The sequence below is a fragment of the Gouania willdenowi genome, chromosome 14 (genome assembly GCF_900634775.1).
Source record: "Gouania willdenowi chromosome 14, fGouWil2.1, whole genome shotgun sequence".
NCBI lineage: Eukaryota > Metazoa > Chordata > Actinopteri > Blenniiformes > Gobiesocidae > Gouania > Gouania willdenowi.
In genome coordinates, this window is record NC_041057.1 from 16449808 (window position 1) to 16466332 (window position 16525).

The following is a 16525-nucleotide window of genomic DNA, read 5'->3' on the forward strand; positions in this document are numbered from 1 at the left end:
TCCCTCTGCGATTCCGTTAATGTGGATTTTATAGGGCACTAAATAATTTATTGTTGTCACAAAATCCCACGGCACACCGTTTGGGAACCACTGCACTACAGCGCTTAAAGCAAAAAGGTTTACTACTGGACTATTTTGTGTTACTAGTAGAACTAGTACACATAACATATGCTACTAGTAAAAACTTAAAGCTTTACTTTATACCTCTTTGCAATTGTTTCTATTTTTCCAGGTGGAAAAAAAAAAATGTGTCAAGAATATATAGATGTATATATACGGCCAAAATAACCAATGCGCCCTAAAAAAATATGGTGAAATAAGCATTTTGGGATTGATAGAAATGAACGATGGGAGTCGCTCCTGATTGGGATCCGATTTGTTTTGGTTTTTGCGGCCCACATTGCGTGGCTCCGTCTGCATCTCGGAGAAGGAAAAGAGCCAGGCTACAGACACGGAGCGCTGGAAACAGAAGGAGGAGATAGATATGAAACAATAAAAATATTCAGACAGAGGAGTGGAGGTGAGGGAAATTGAAAAATGAAAACAATTCAAAGATTGGACACATTCGATGGAGAGTTCCAGAGCAGAGTGTAGACTGAGATATTTAAATATGGCCGTCGAGGCTGGAAACCAGTCTTTAGGCTACTATAAAATTTCCAAAGAACAATTTATGCTACGCTAACTACCTCTCAACCTTCGTGCCACACACTGCAGAGTCAACAGGTACTAGTTTTTATTAAAGGGGCGGGGCCAACAGTGGTGGTTTGTGACATAAGAAGCCACCGAACCATCACATAATGTAATAACTGGGTTTCAACCCATAGAGGGCAGTCACTCTTACATTTTTACAACAAAAATTGCCAAATCTAAATACTTTGACTAAAATGTCAGAGTTGGACAAGAATCAATCAACAGCACTACTTCATACCAAATACATTTGTTTTCAACAGAACTAAAGTGTTTTTTGGGGTTTAGTTACTTTGTAAGTATAGAAAACTTTATAAATAAAAAATGCTGTATATAATTTATGTTTTAGTAAAAAATAATTTTTTTAATATATTTAATTTAATAATAACTAATGTAAGGTACAAAAAAAAAAAAATCTGAGTAGGCACAATCTTCTACAGTTTTTCAAATAGAGTAAGAAGGATTAGGATAGTGGTGAACGTTCAGTGCTTTAAAATTGTAACTGTTGTAAGTGCTCGGAACGCTGTAATTTCATTTGTTTTTCAGGCATTTATGAATTGATTCATGATTTTGAAGATTCATATTCTATCAAGCTTTTTTTTTTTTTTTTTAAAAATAAAAGTTAGTGTGTTGCTGTTTAAAGTAAATAATGCAGCCCTCTATTCTATTCTGTTCATCCTGGGAGGTAAGTTACTGAAAACATATATTTGAAAAAAAAAGTGAACACAAAGCAACAACGCGAGGTGTTAGACAACAGTATTGCAAACATATGATTGTCTATCCGAGGGACATTTCATGTTAATATGAGCATTAATGCAGGTGTCTGTCCTATTGGTAAATGCAACAGATTGGTGCTTTAATGTGATTGATGTGATATTTTTATGGTTGCCATGTGGACGTTAGTCTCTAGTAATATAATAGCCACTGACTACCAAATATTATCCAATCCATGTTTCTATATCTATGTTAGAAGTAATCATAAACAGCATTTATGACACATATCCTTTTGTTTTCATCATTAACATTTGTTACAGTAGCTCTGCCAGGAATAAGGTATCACTGAGAGATCAGACTTTCTGCCCTCTAGTGGTACCACCAAAATATTGCAGGGATTTAGGCTGAAAAACAATCAATTAAGGAATAAAAGGTAACAAAAGTGCTCTGAGGGTTTGGGTTAAGCAATGAACAAACAGTGATTGAAAATAAATGATGACGATGAAGGCTCAGCAAAATAGAAATGTTTGGATGTTACCCCCAGCTTTTACATCTGACTGTATAGATTGAACCAACAGGATAACGTGGCTCTTTGGAGTCATTATTAGGTGTTTTATCTACACAAATTAAAGTCTAAAAACATGTCCGGTGGGCTTATTACCTCTGTTTCCAAACACTACATCAGAAATGTCCTTCCATTTTTGTGGCTACGAAGACTACTTTAGCCCCTTTCCATCTTATTCTGTTTATCCAGTGTTTCAGATAAGTTACGCACATTTATTGCCATTACAAGTCAAGCACAAAGTGTTCGTATTTCTCTTCTGTCCCAGCGAGTTGAAAAAGTCTATACAGACACGCTGCGGCGTCGACCAATCGATGGCATCAGTGTCGGAACCCGAGAGCGAGAACAAAACTCAGCTCTGGTAATCATCCGATGGAGCAGGAGGTCCGTCATCACTGGGTCCCATCTGGAAGAGGTCAGAGCATTACAGAAGTGGACATGAGTACAGAGACACAGAGCAGCCGAGTCCAAAGAGTGTGAGGACGCACCGTTGTTGTCATCAGAGTCGGTCGTCGTGTCGCTGTGCATTTGTCGCAGCTCGTTGTATTTTATCTCCACATCCTGGAAGCAGAGCATTAAAGAAACAACAAAAATAAAGTCTGACTTAAAAACACCTGCCACTTATGATGAGAGCAGCTTATTTCATTCTTATATCCCTCAGTGGCTCATGGGGCCCGGCGCAAATTAATCCAAAAAGTCAGCAACAAGATGGTCCATTGCTCTATGAATTTGTGAGAACCGCATTTATCTGAACAACATCCAATCGTATCCAGGAAGTTTATTTTTATTTGTATATAGCTATCTTAAAGATGTAAATCCTTGATTTAATCAGAAATAAAATTGGTAGAAAATGAAAAAAGAAGAAATGTTGGAAAAGGTGGCGAAATGGGGTTTTGAAAACCACAGAAATTGGTTAAAAGTTGCACATTAGAATGGCCAAAAAATAGTTCAAAGTGTCAATATTGGAACAAAAGTAGGAATAATTCGTTTAAACTGTCAATTAATAAGCATGATAAATCATGAATGCAGTTAAATTGACAAAAATAAGCATGAAATATGGTGAAAAGAGGTTAAAAGTGACAATAAGGGGGCAACATATGCAATATTAGGTAGGGAAAAGGGTTTATAAGTAATGTAGCAGAAATGCATTAAAAGGGGCAAAAATATGGCAAGAAAAAGTGATGAAAATGTTAAAATATGGCAAGTTTGAAAAATAAGCTAAAATGGGCTCAAATTGTTAAAAAAAATGTGCCTGTCCATGTGTCGAAGTGTCCTCTGAGTTTGGACTCTTACCTTCAGATACTGCAGGTTGGCCTGGAGCAGACGTAGGTGCGTCATCAGCTGCCGACTCAGGTCGGGGCCTTCGCTCTCCGTCTGTGAGGAAGAGGACAGCAGCTTCCTCATGTCAATTCCCACCTCGCACCCAACTCCAATGTCATCGTCTGTGCTGCTTTCCTCTGAGCCGCCGCCAAAATCCAGAAGCACAAATCCACCTGAGAGGACAAGGAGATGGTTTTATAGACGTTCCACTAAAGAGTCTTTTACTTTGAGGCTGTGTTACCGTTTTGTTGTGGGAGTTCTGGGAGCTGTGGCTCATCTTTCTGTGAACCCTCCGACGTCTCGATTACGTCACAGGCCGCTGACGACGGCTCAGATGCACTCAGCCTCTCCGTCTCCTCCTCCCCCTCTCGGCTCATCAGTTGGGTGAACAGAGTCTGCTTCAACACGGCCACTGCAACAGAACAGAGACACCTCCTGTCAGCACACGGACTCACGCCCCACCGTCACTGATGCTGCTGCTCGTACGCGTCTGAAGAGCTTCCTCGGCTTTGGAGGAGCTGATGCTGACTGGGTTGTGCTCTTCCGTCTCCACGTCTTCCAGCTGCCCGTCCATGAAAGCCTCCAGCTCTGCTTCATCCACCTTCTCCTCTTCTTCCTCCTCCTCATCCAACCGTCCGTCTGCTGCTGCTGCCAAGTCCTCGTCCTCATCCTCCGACTTTAAGCTGTGAAAGGGGTTCAAGCTCGACGTGGCCTGAACTTCTGAGGAAGAAGTAGACACTAGTTTAGAGGTACAGTATTTAGTGCCTCCAGAATAGATTTATTTCTATAGTTTTCATCATTTCTCATCATCTCCCACCTTGTGTGAGACCAAGACTGACCCCTGGATTTTTAGTCGATGTTCTAATCAAGATAATTCATCATCATCATTATTATGATTATCGTTTCTCCCTAAAAATAAACACAAAACCCCATATTTTTAATGCTTTCATTTGTTAATTTCCCACTTTTTTCTCTCAAGTACTAGTAGTAGTGCCATCGTGTACCCTAGGGGTACCCCCATTTGAGAAACACTGTACTAGATGATGACAGCACAATAAATACACAGAGATGTGATGAACCTTTGATTTTGATCATTTTTAAATGCATTTTGCACATTTCTGATGAAGCTCTTGATTGTTTTTGCCTCAGGTGTTCCTTTTATTGACAACATTTAATATGCTTTGGTTGTTGGAGTTTCCTTTTGTTTGGTCTTTGCATGTTGTGCTTTCGTCCTCTCTTTCTGTTTGTTTTAAAAACTACATTTCAGAATTGTTGATAAATGTTCCATTTTACAAAATCCCAAAGGCCAGATTTTGTAGAGGTTTGTGTGCCTAAAGGACTGATGAAAACAAGGACTGTCTCTGTGACATTTTGAGTCTTTGGGTCAGTTGGCGGTTTTTTCATCAGCAATCCTTATAAAACAGTGAGCCCCGCAGTGGGCAAATACAGTATATACATCACAGTTAATGTTGTAAAAAAATTACGTACACCTGGAAAATTCAGCTTGCAGTCTGGATTAAATTCTTTGGCATTCTGGTTCTGGCCTGCAGGCCATACGTTTGAAACCCCTGCTTTATCTCATCTACTGGTATATATTTTCTAAAGTAGTCCTTTTGGACTATCCTTAATCTTTAACATTTCTAACAAACTAAGATAAAATTAAAAAAAAAACATCCCCGTACCTGAGGAATGGACGTCTCCATCTGACATGTTTGACACATCTTTGCTGGGTTTAATGATCTCACTGCTGATGATCTCCATCGTACTGAAAGACATTAACGCTGTTGAAATGTGGGAGAAATGATGAAATATAACACTGGTAAAGTTGCTTTGGTGGACTCACTCGGGCGGAGCCTGAGGCACGTCGCTGCTGTGGGGTTTGGCCTTCATGGCATCTGCACGCTGGGTGATCAGACACTGCCACCTGAGGAGGAATCAGTAGGAGGAAGAAGAACAAGGATGATGAGATGAAGAACAGGGGCATCATTTAAGTCAAACTCCTTTTAGTTCAGGGGCCAAATACGGAGCAAGTGGGCCACAGATTTTATGCGGGAAAACAAGTTATTTCAACAATATTGTGCCCTAGTTTCCAATTCTTTGTATACATAAATGACAAAATATGTAAGAAACCGACCATAATCAAGCAATAAGTGACACATATCAGTCTCAAAAGGGTCTTCACTTTAAATTTCTTAGATTTTCTGACCAATTTCTATTTAATTAAGCAAAATATTATCATAATTTGAGGAAAATTGAGGGATTTTGTAAGAATTTTGAGTTTTTCGAACTGTTTAACATTAAAACTGATTGCAATCATGTGATAAAAGCACCAGTAAAACTGTGAACCCCTGCAAATATTGTTGGGTTTCAATTACACAGTGATCAGTGTTTTCTCTGTCAATTTTACTTTTTCCTGTGCCGGATTTGGCCCCCGGGCCACGAGTTTGACACATGTGGTTTAAGCGCGCGGCTTACATTCTCTGATCGGACACAGTCTGAGCCGTCAGCTCGTAAATCTGAGCACCGTTTTCTGACATGGAGAGAACGAAGAAGGACTTGTTGTCTGGAAAGGAAATACAAACGGTTTCAAACACAGATCATCTCATCTTTCATGACTTATTTCACCTTTTTCTGAACGAACCAGTGTTTGATTTAACATGCACGATATTCCAACCCACTGCCTTTTCTCACCAGTAGCCACTGAGCGGACCAGGACAGTGTTGAGCTTGATAACGGGGCTGAAGATGTGCTTGCAGTCGATATTAGCGCTGGCCAGGTTTTTGCCGTGGAGTTTGAGGACGAGCCGCTCGTCCTGTTTCTGGAGGAGAACCATGATGTCCTCCAATAGGATGGTGTACAGCTCTGAGAGGAAAACACCAGGGATGGTAAAGAACCTGCAACATGCACATCTCTGTAGCCCCTACATGGCATAACATTATGACCACTACCAAGTGTGGAATTTTCTTCTATAGTTAGACAAACGTTTCTGTAATGGAATGAATCACTTTAAGAATAATTTAATGCAAAAAGATTGCCGTCTACAAAGGGAAAGTAACAATGTACACAAGTCATCAGTCAATAATACGAGTAAGTAATTTAGTAACTACAAACCAGGGACGCTTATACTTTTTAGTCCAATGATCTACTTTTTAAATGAAATTAAAACTTTCATAATTCAATCTTTGCGTATTTTTCAGTTATTTTGTGTTCGAAATGTCATACTATGTACTACTCATACTAAGTTATACCAGTCACACTCAACCGCCCACCCCATGATGCATTGCGAGCAATCACATCCTCTTTTCAAAATAAAAGCACAGTATCTCTTCTTGTCTTACATTAGTTTTTTTACCTCTTGAAAATAGAGCTCTTGTTTTGAAGTTAGCAGGAAGTTTGGACAGTTATAAGGTATTATCTACATAACATGTTGTTTGTGTATAAGGAGGCCTGCAGGGCTCAGCAATGGTTTTAACTGAAAAATATACATTTGTTTGATTTAGTTTTTTTCTCAAAATGCAAAATAAAAGTTCCCATCATCCCATCCTAACACATGAGATGTCAATAAAATGGTCAGCATGAATTATTTGACATTTAGGATGAAATATTTTGTTGATTGGTAGTATATTCTAGTGTTAATAAATAGTATATTGCTATGATGAGTTTTGGTACCAATTGTCTTTTCCTTATTGACTTTCCAAGAGAGCGGCCCCTCATGCACCATCTTCCTCTTCGTCAGATCCAAATTCTACAGGCGAAAAAAATAAGATCCTTAATTTACATCACAATACAAGCATTTTATGAGCTACACTACAACTTTACTTAACGATGCAAATGCGTGCAGGTGAGCTCTGAGTTTTCACCTTCAGCTCCAGGATCAGAGGGTTCTCGTTCTGTTTGAGGGACGACAGATCTAAGCGACGCTGATACTCCTCCAGCCTCTGTGAAAACAATGGTTATGAGCTGATGGAACCTGTAATCCACCTCCTTTAACTGATTATTATTATGCACTTAAATGTTTCTACCTGTTTGTTTTCTGCCTCTTTCACAGCCTGGTTCACATGATTGAGGACCTTCTTGCAACACTCAGCTGCTCTCTTTACCTTCTCTCTTTCCTCACCGTCTTCTGCAACAGGACGGGAACACACACACGTTTGCACCACAGTCGGCAGCACAAACACTAACCACAGCTCTACCTGTGTACTTGGCGATATTGTCCAACAGCAGTGGATACTTGGTGACTCTCTGCATTTCCGCAGGAATGATGTCTTTGAGCTGCAGCCTGCGGCACAAACGGTTGCTCTCAGCTTCCTGGGAAACAAAATGAAAGTCAAATCAGTTTATTAAAGAACAATTATTAGACATATGTTAAACATTTTGACTCTTTCCTTTGAATGCTAAAGTATTGCGTACTGATCACTTTAGAAATAGTTGGGGCTGCATAAATCAGGGATATTTAACCAATGTTTCAAGCTAAAAATGCTTAGGAAATGTCATGAATTTCACTTTAAAGTAGTTCTTAAACTCCGATCCCTGAAGTCTACAATCCTGAATGTTTCAGATGATTCCTTGATTTTAATAAAACTTGGCTTTCTCCATAATAACACTTTTTTAGATTAAAAGTAGAAGGGTTAATATGTTAGCCTTAGGGATGGGCCGATACAACAATTTTCACTTCCGATACGATGCCAATATTGCAGCCTTGAGTATTTGTAGATACTGATCCGATACAATACCAGCACGAATCATACAGACTTATTATTTATTTTGTAGTGTGGAATGTTAGAAAAGGCTTGATTATTAAAAAAAACAGACCCATTTATTATAAACCAATAGATTACATATAATTAACCTTTTAGAATAAGAATATTCTATGATTGAATAAAATAAATAAAAAAATAAAATAAGAGATTTTTTTTTTTTTAATCCAAAAAACCAATATGTATTATATCGGGGATTTTAGATGCAGTCCGATAAAATCCAATAATCATTTTCCGGATGATATCGGACCGATATCCAATATCAATATCAGATCAGGACACCCCTAGTTGGCATGCTTAGTTTGAGGCCCCTGGTTAGACAAAAAATAAATTTCTGCCCTATATTCCCTTTACTCCTGTCAAACATTGAATATGCATTGGCTAATGACTAGAAGATTCATAAAAAAAACACAACATGTTGGTGCAAACGTGTGTTGCTACACCTTTCTCATACATTAGATGAGAATATCTGCATTTCCATGAAGTAAATAATTCTATATATGTTGAGTGTCGTCAGTTTTAACATAAAAACAACGTGTCGGTGCCTTCATGTAGGGGGCAGTGTTAAGCACATAAAAGAAAAAAAACATTTTTATTCCAATCATAAACACAATCAGTTCCACCGTTTAATAAGTGTACATAAAATACAACTACTAAGTTTCAACCTTTCCAATGGTTTTACCTATTTTCTAACTTTATGCATTCATAAAAGGGACTTACTATATGTGCCCTAAAAAGCTTTAGGTCATAAAGTTTTTGCCAAAGTTTGTGAAACTACTGACTGGGAACTACTCATGTGCTATAGGTTAAGTTTAAAGCCTTGTGTTCTAGTCAGTGTATCATTATGTATATACCTTCTGATCTTCTATATGGGTAAATAAGTACAATATATAATTATTAAAAGGCCCTGGAATGTTGTCTGTGAAGCACAGGGGTACCCAAAATATTTTCATTGAAGGGCCAAAAATTAAATGTGGTGAAGGGCCATAGGCCAAAACTAAACATTCATGTTGCAGTGCATGAAATAAATATGCCAATAACTTAACTGTGCAAAATAAAGGATAAGAAACATCTAAATAGAGGTGTCCAAATCCGATATCAATATCGGATATTGGTCCGATATTAGCCTGAAAACGAATATGGGATATCGGATTCAAATTTCCGGATTTCTTTTAAATTTATTTATTTTATTCAATTCTGGAATACTGTAGATATTATGTTGAAGGTTAAAATGTTTGTAACCAATTGGTTAATAATAAATGGGTCAGTTTTTCTCAAACCTGATGTTGCTGACGATTGTCCTCTGATTGAGTAACATCACTTCATCAAGCCTTTTCTAACATTTCACACTACAAAATAAGTAATTATATTTTTTTTATTAAAGAAAAGAGAGAGAGAGAGAGAGAAAAAAAAAGTATGTATGATTCATGCTGATATCAGATCAATATCGGTATCAGCCGATACACAAGGCTGCAATATCGGTATCACATCGGAAATGAAAAAGTTGTATCAGGACGTCCCTACATCTAAATGTCTTCAAACACATTTAGTAGAATATAAATTCAACAAAATGGGACACAACATATCCCGGCTACACGATCAACCCTGCATTTTCCACTGACTTGAACAATCCTTTAAAACTCTTATGTATTACATAAATGTTTGTATTTTAAAAAATATCAAAAAATACAATTATTGCTAGCAGGCCAACTTCGGCCCACGGGCCCCAAAATTGGACGGGCCTGGTATAACAGAAGAGATGAACAGGATATCTTAGATCTACCTGCATGAAGTGGTTGAACCTCTGGTCTTTTTTCTGCCTGGTCTTGATGAGTTCCAGTGCAGAGGGCTGGTTACTACAGAAGGTTCCCACGGCTCCTCTCAGCCTCTCCTCTCCATCCTCGCTGAACTGAAACCCAGCCACTCTCATGTCAGTTTACACACACTTTCCAAGGTCGACCATGCCTTCAAATCCAAGCCGAAGACCATTCATAATCATTGTTAATGCACAGATATCTTATCTGATTTCTCACAGATCTGCTCTAAATATACAGATGTGTGCAGGCTCACCCATCCCAGTAGATCATCTCCGATCTGACCGATCACTGAGGTCTCACTCTTCTTCCTGATCGCATTCATTTGGTCCATTAATGAAACTGTTGAAATACACAAGAAGTGATTGCACGATGAACTAGATCAGGGGTGTCAAACTAATTTTAGTTCAGGGGCCAAATATGTAGTAGTTTGATCTCAAGTGGGCTTTATTGTACCCCAGTTTGCACTTCTACGTATACATAAAATAAAAAATATGTAAGAAACCGATAATATCCAAGCAATAAGTGAGAGATATCAGTCCCAACAGGGGATTCTGTGTCCAATTTTGATTTAATTAAGGGAAATATGTCATATTTTGAGGAAAATTGAAGGATTTTGAAAGAATTTTGAGATTTTTCCACTGTTTACCGTTAAAAATGACTGCAATCATGCAATAAAAGCACCGGTAAAACTTTGAGACCCTGCAAATATTGTTGAGTTTCATTTAAAAAATTATTCATGTTTTTTTCATTTCATTTTTTCTTTCTCCTGCAGGCCAAATTAGATGCTCCAAAGGGCCGGATTTGGTCCCCGGGCCATGAGTTTGACATATGTGAACTAGACAGTGCATTTGTGCTGTATGCTGAAATTGTCCCAAAAAAAAAATATATATATATATATATATATATATATATTTTATTGGATAAAAACTTAAGAAAATCACATGAAGTACAAAGAATTGAAAGAAAACTAAATAAATATGAAATTTAACAAAACTAAAAAAAGAAAAAAAAATACAAAATAATAACTAAATAAAAAATGGTGGTGGAAATACGGAAGATGGAATAATAATGCTTTACAGCGTTCTCACAATCACCAATTTCTCTTAAAAAGTGTCAATACACTCATTGTATTGTATTTGTCGTTGCGGTTACCGTGCAGCTGGATAATCTCCTCCAGATTGATAAATATGTGTCTGATGTCCTCTGGTGGAAGAACGGCGTCTCTGTTCAACCTCTGGTAGAAAACACAGTCCAGCACCTTCAGCATCTTCAAGTGTGCTCGCTCAGTGTAGAAGAGCTCTGATAGGAGGGCAGAGCGACTCTCAGACCAACACAACCTTCAGAAAGATTTGTATAATGTGTGAAAAGTTCAGCGTCTCACCGTTGATGACTTCCTGTCGTTTGATCTCCTGCGGCGTCAAACTTGCCAAGACGTCTCGACTGACGAGTCTCTGCCAGTTCAGAGGATCCTCCTCGCACTCTACCTCGCCTCCCTGGTCGTCTTCGCTGTGGACATCGGTCGGGCTTGCCGCACATGGCAGCTCAATCCTGCAGGGAACGCACAGAAGGAGATACTGGTTTAAAATCAACACACAGATGAAAAGGAGTGCATTATGTTGAATGTTCTTCAGCACCTAAACGCCTCTTGATCTTCTTCCCGCTGCTCAATGTTGGAGGGACTGAAGTCGAACTGAGTGCTGGTGGGAGTGGACATGCCATCTTGGTGATCGCTTGACTGCAGAGCATCGCCCAGTCTGGGCGGGATACAAAATGGGGAGTGATCTGGGTTTTTTTTTTTTTTTTTTTTTTTTAATAAGAGGGGAAAGAAAAGAAGCAAAATGATCAGCAGTGGAACAAAACCAGGAGATCAGCAGTGGCTGGATTCTACGCTGTCAAAGGCATGGTGATAACTTTTCTCTACAAAAATCAAACTGAAAAGTCCAAACTGATAGCCCCGCCCCCTTACCCTTTGAGCAAACTCAGCCAGCGTGGCTACGTGCTAAGCTAACCAAAACATTCCTTCAGAGTCTCAGAGGAAGACAGCACATTTATTGTCTACAATACGTGTAACATCGTCAACGTTCTTTATCCCTCACCTGGATGATAACAGATGTGTTCAGAAAGAATAGGAAAGAATCGCTGCACAGACTGTTGAAAAACGCTGTTAAAGATGTGGAGCAGTTGTTTTCAAGGTAAACAGCTGCATTTCAAATGTACCACGATGAAGAATTATTTGGTTCTGGTTAGTGAATTTTGAGCCAACCAAAAAATTTGGAAGGAATATGAAATGGTCACTTCACGGACAGTGAGAAATCCCAGTTAAACAGCTAAAACTATCTTTTACCAAAAACACTTACTGGAGTCAGACTCGTGTCCGTTCGTGTCCAAAGCCAGAGAAGACGGAGAGCTGTGCGTGGGCGAGGTTGTGGAGGGCAGCGATTGGGCGCTCGTGTCCGATCCCTCGCTGAGCTGATTGGCTCGTGTCCGTGCAGGACCTGAGGCGGAGTAGTCGCCCACCTCAGGGATACCCACGGCTGGCTGAGAGAGCTTTGGCGAGCGTTGCTTGTTCAACTCTACTTTTCCCACTAAACAAATGAAAAGAGTATAAATATGTGCACTGTTCACATACTCGTGGATACAAACGTTTTTTCTCACCTGACGTGGAGTCCACTCGGCTCAGACGTCGAGGTGGGCCGAGGATGTTGGGAAAACGTGGCTTTTTCACCTTTTCCTCGCCATCCTTTTCAAGCTTTATACTCTTCTATATGAAGAAATGAGACAAAACCCCCTTAAAGTCACACACTACATGCATGTGCAGTAAAACACCAATAGGTGTGCTTTGGAAAACTGTTAAATTCCTCTTAATTAGGGACGAAGGGTGGTTTAGGGATCGCAGCTGTAGCAAGTGATTTATCAGACCCCCTTATATTCACAGTGAGCTGCAGATAAAAAAAAAGGATAGAAACTGCTGTAAAGAGGAGAAAGATGGTTTGTTGTCTTTAGCCCCCCTCCCTATGAATATATATTATATATGAATAAAATTATGGCAGTTTGTAAACCCTTTGTTGATTTTATGATGACTTAAATAAAGTAATTAAATTGTGCATGAAACACTCTCAGTAAACATCAAACAATCTATAGCTGTGTCTGTGACATAATGTGTGTCTTTAACCTTTATCTTGGGCAGGAAGTTAATGCGGGCACGCTTGTGCTCGAGGCCGCGAGGCTCCTTCACTTTCACCCCGAGGTGCTTCATGTAGGTGAGGATCACATACTGCATCGTTTGGCTAACAAACACACAATTAAAAGATTAGGTTCAATTTAGACAGTTTGAGATTGTATTGATTAGATTTGCGCTTTGAATTACTACATATCACAGCACATCGCGTCACTTTATACACACAAATACACACACACACACTCAACAAAACCTGCTTCCTCTTACCATTTTTCTTCCTCTGAATGCTGTGTAGTCAGTCTGTAACGTCACACACACAAAACTACATCAGATTTACCAAATCTTAGGGGAAAATGTGATTTAATCTTACAGAATATCTTCTATCTTGGTGAGAACGTGTTCGGCGCAGCAGCATTCCTTTTCCACAGCCTGCTGGTCCCTCCCTTCCTCAAAGTCCAGCTTGGACAGCTCGTCCTCAGCCAGCGTCAGACCCATGCTGCGCTTCTGTCTGTGCATGAAGACACAAACGACTCAGTTAGTAGACAGCAATTAGAAGTGCTATGAGGAGTGTGAATTTAGTGGGTTTTCACCTGAAGTCTTCCAGGTTCTTGTGCAGGTCTGGTAAAAGTGCGTCCTGCAGCGTCTGAGTGTATTGTTTACAGAGATCCTCTGGGAGTAACTCCAGCCGTCGCTTTTCTGACAAACACATAAAACAAAAAGGTCCAAACTAAAGCATGTCATCAAGTCTGCTACATCTATTAGATTAAAAAATGCAGAACAATCTTTCATTAAAGCAGATTTTCCAACTTCCAGATTTTCAAACAAGTTCTGGACAGGCTCCACCCACACCAAGCTCTGACAGCACATTACACCCACCCTCATCCATCTCCACTGCCTCCCACTCAGTCACAAATTAGTTTTATTTTAGTACCAAGCCAAAGAGAGTGTAAATAAAGTTTGCCTGGTGCTATAAATCTCTTTTATTGGATGGTATTTATTACCACAGTTTAAAGCTTCTCTGGAAAGCTATTATAATAAAAGAGGATGTTGATATTTCATTCTTTCACTTACCGAGTTCAGTGGTAACTGCCTCTGGCACTGCTACTTTAAGGTTCTGAGACAGAAAGAAAAACAATGATGCAGTATTCACACTGAAAAGAGACTCACTGTAGGCTTTAATGTCAACACTTACAGCGTTTCGATCCATGAAGAGTGAGTGGAACTCCATGAAGAAGCGCCGACTTTCTTTGGAGCTGGTTTGTTTGTGCATGTCGGCGTAGAGATAGCAGAGCTGAGGAAGAAGATCTTTGATAAAAACTTGTCCCATTTAGTCACAAATCAAACATCCACACATTTCATCCTTTTTTTGAATGGTAAAGTTTACTATTTAAACCGTTTGTTAGTCCATATCGTATCACTAAACATACCAATACATTCATCCTTTAGAGCATCAGTTTTCCAGCCTGAGAAACTTTCCACTATGTGTGACACAAGGTGTGATTATCCCTCAAAGCCATGATTCAAAGTGTTTGATTTTAGAGGGAAAAGTCTGCTTTTTATCAGTGGTGATCCACAGGGCTACGGTTTTGGCCCACTTGCTTTTGAAAAAATAAATAACTATGACAAATCTATTTTGCAAGCATATATAAATACTTATCTACCAATCTTCAAATGTCAAATGAGAATTGCAATTGCTTATATTACAGTTGAACCCGTTATGAACATATTACATGCGGAAACACTGGGGAAAAACTGCTGCAATAGGTGCTAAATCTTAACCTATATAAAACAACCTCTCAACTTAAAAACATTCACAACATTAAGTTCCTCGGTCTCCAAATGAGCCCATACTGACCGTCAACACCTCCAACCTGGTGAAAAACGCACAGCAAAGATGCTTCTTTTCTTTCTGTACAATTAAGGACGCTACTTGTGCGCCGGAGCGACCTATCTGTGGGTTTTTCAGGGAGCCAGTATGATCTTCTAGTGAGTAAAAATGTGAAGTGCTAATTACTTTACGTGAAAGTGAAAGCAAACTGATATCTCACTTAGCCTGGAACCTAGTGAAAGACTGTTTACATTAATTATCTGTAAATAATATGGAAACAAGCATAAAGTATCTAAACATGGAACTCATGGAAACGGTGAAAAAAAAAAAGCAGACTGACTCCTACCAAGTACAGAAAAGCTGACAGTTAGCAAAGCAGGCTAGCAGTATCCTGAATACAGTACACAATTAACGCAAGAATATGTAAATAGACTAATGTGCAGACATGGAGCAGTGTGGAGGAGCAGGTGATTGTGGGTGTCAGTGTTCCACTGAGCCAATTCAAAACAGCGCGGTTGGGCATTTGACTTGTAGACAAGAGCCTTTAAGCTGCATTTTACATATAAAATAAAGCCATTTTATTTACATTTCAAATAAAGGCATACTCAGAGCTACACACACGTTACCTTTCCTGCTTCAGGAACAAATAAAAGAAGCATTAAATTAGGTTAATCCTGGAGCTCTTCTCAGCCCACACAAAGATGAACATGTTTATGTCTGTTTGCGTCAGTACCAGAGGTGTAGGGTCAAACTGGGACACCACATGATGGAGGAAGACTGCCAGGTGAGCCGGCCGTGACTTCAACAAGTCAATGCTTTGGAAACAGCTGCACTCTCCATTGATCTGAGAAACAAAACAATTTGCAGGCATCGATGATGCTGTGGTGCACACGATGTGCTTCTTAAAAAGATCCTCCACTGTTTCTACAAATGTGGCCTAAAATATTTGAAATGTACTTATTAGAAGATCTATTCTAAGCCTAACAAAACACATTCTTTTGCACCATGAACTTTTTAAAAAATGGGACTACTTTAACTTTCTATTTCATCCCTGCTGACGCCCCCCTGCAGCTTCTCTTTTGGTTCGAGACCCGGTGCGGTCTCACAATGCTCGAACCTCCCCGGGTGCACGGTAAGGTAAGCAGTTTGTTTAAAAGTTTTGAGAAATGGTATTTAAGTTGTGAATTGTCGGGTAGCCAAAAGTCTGGTGTTGGCCAACATAACACAACACAACACAACACAACACAACACAACACAACACAACACAACACAACATACCATAATGCCTCTGGTGGCTGAATTTAGAGAGTAAAACATGGACAGTTAAAGACAAACAAACCCTGAGGATAGAAGTCCTTTTGGGTGGGAGTCTTTCAACAGTCCCATTTTGACAGAAAAAGTTGATAAATGATCTAAAAATTAGGCTGAATGCTTCACTCCAATAGAAAACAATGGGATGTTTACAGACAGTAGAGCCATGTGACATCATCAATCACGTGATTACAAGATGGCCGAACACAGCTCTTAAACATGGCCCTTAAACTGTAAAGTATTCCCATTTTTTTTAAATTAATAAAACAAATATGGTGTGTTTGTGTTTTGTTAGGCTTAGATCTTCTAATAAGGACATTTAAAAGGTTTTTGACCACATTTTTAAAAACA

The 16525-nt window shown here is 39.2% G+C and overlaps 1 protein-coding gene across 2 annotated transcripts in view; it reads right to left on the minus strand.

The window, feature by feature from the left end:
- Positions 1 to 1264: 1264 nt before the first annotated feature.
- Positions 1265 to 16525, minus strand: part of LOC114475696 (rho guanine nucleotide exchange factor 12-like) — a 38109-nt gene continuing 22848 nt past the window's right edge. The window contains exons 10-36 of one of the 2 annotated variants that reach the window (XM_028466735.1): positions 15597 to 15707; positions 14228 to 14326; positions 14107 to 14149; positions 13626 to 13731; positions 13406 to 13543; positions 13303 to 13335; positions 13030 to 13144; positions 12513 to 12618; positions 12215 to 12442; positions 11492 to 11639; positions 11239 to 11405; positions 11010 to 11156; positions 10111 to 10196; positions 9824 to 9949; positions 7477 to 7591; positions 7306 to 7406; positions 7144 to 7221; positions 6953 to 7028; positions 5975 to 6145; positions 5759 to 5846; positions 5127 to 5207; positions 4966 to 5048; positions 3770 to 4000; positions 3525 to 3695; positions 3257 to 3456; positions 2452 to 2524; positions 1265 to 2369 (exon numbers count right to left, since the gene is read on the minus strand). In XM_028466735.1, coding sequence (XP_028322536.1) covers positions 2356 to 2369; positions 2452 to 2524; positions 3257 to 3456; positions 3525 to 3695; positions 3770 to 4000; positions 4966 to 5048; positions 5127 to 5207; positions 5759 to 5846; positions 5975 to 6145; positions 6953 to 7028; positions 7144 to 7221; positions 7306 to 7406; positions 7477 to 7591; positions 9824 to 9949; positions 10111 to 10196; positions 11010 to 11156; positions 11239 to 11405; positions 11492 to 11639; positions 12215 to 12442; positions 12513 to 12618; positions 13030 to 13144; positions 13303 to 13335; positions 13406 to 13543; positions 13626 to 13731; positions 14107 to 14149; positions 14228 to 14326; positions 15597 to 15707 — 3135 coding nt within the window. In that variant the 3' untranslated portion in view covers positions 1265 to 2355. Of the gene's footprint in view, positions 2370 to 2451; positions 2525 to 3256; positions 3457 to 3524; positions 3696 to 3769; positions 4004 to 4965; positions 5049 to 5126; positions 5208 to 5758; positions 5847 to 5974; positions 6146 to 6952; positions 7029 to 7143; positions 7222 to 7305; positions 7407 to 7476; positions 7592 to 9823; positions 9950 to 10110; positions 10197 to 11009; positions 11157 to 11238; positions 11406 to 11491; positions 11640 to 12214; positions 12443 to 12512; positions 12619 to 13029; positions 13145 to 13302; positions 13336 to 13405; positions 13544 to 13625; positions 13732 to 14106; positions 14150 to 14227; positions 14327 to 15596; positions 15708 to 16525 lie in introns of both variants that reach the window. The other variant, XM_028466734.1, reaches the window with a different exon arrangement.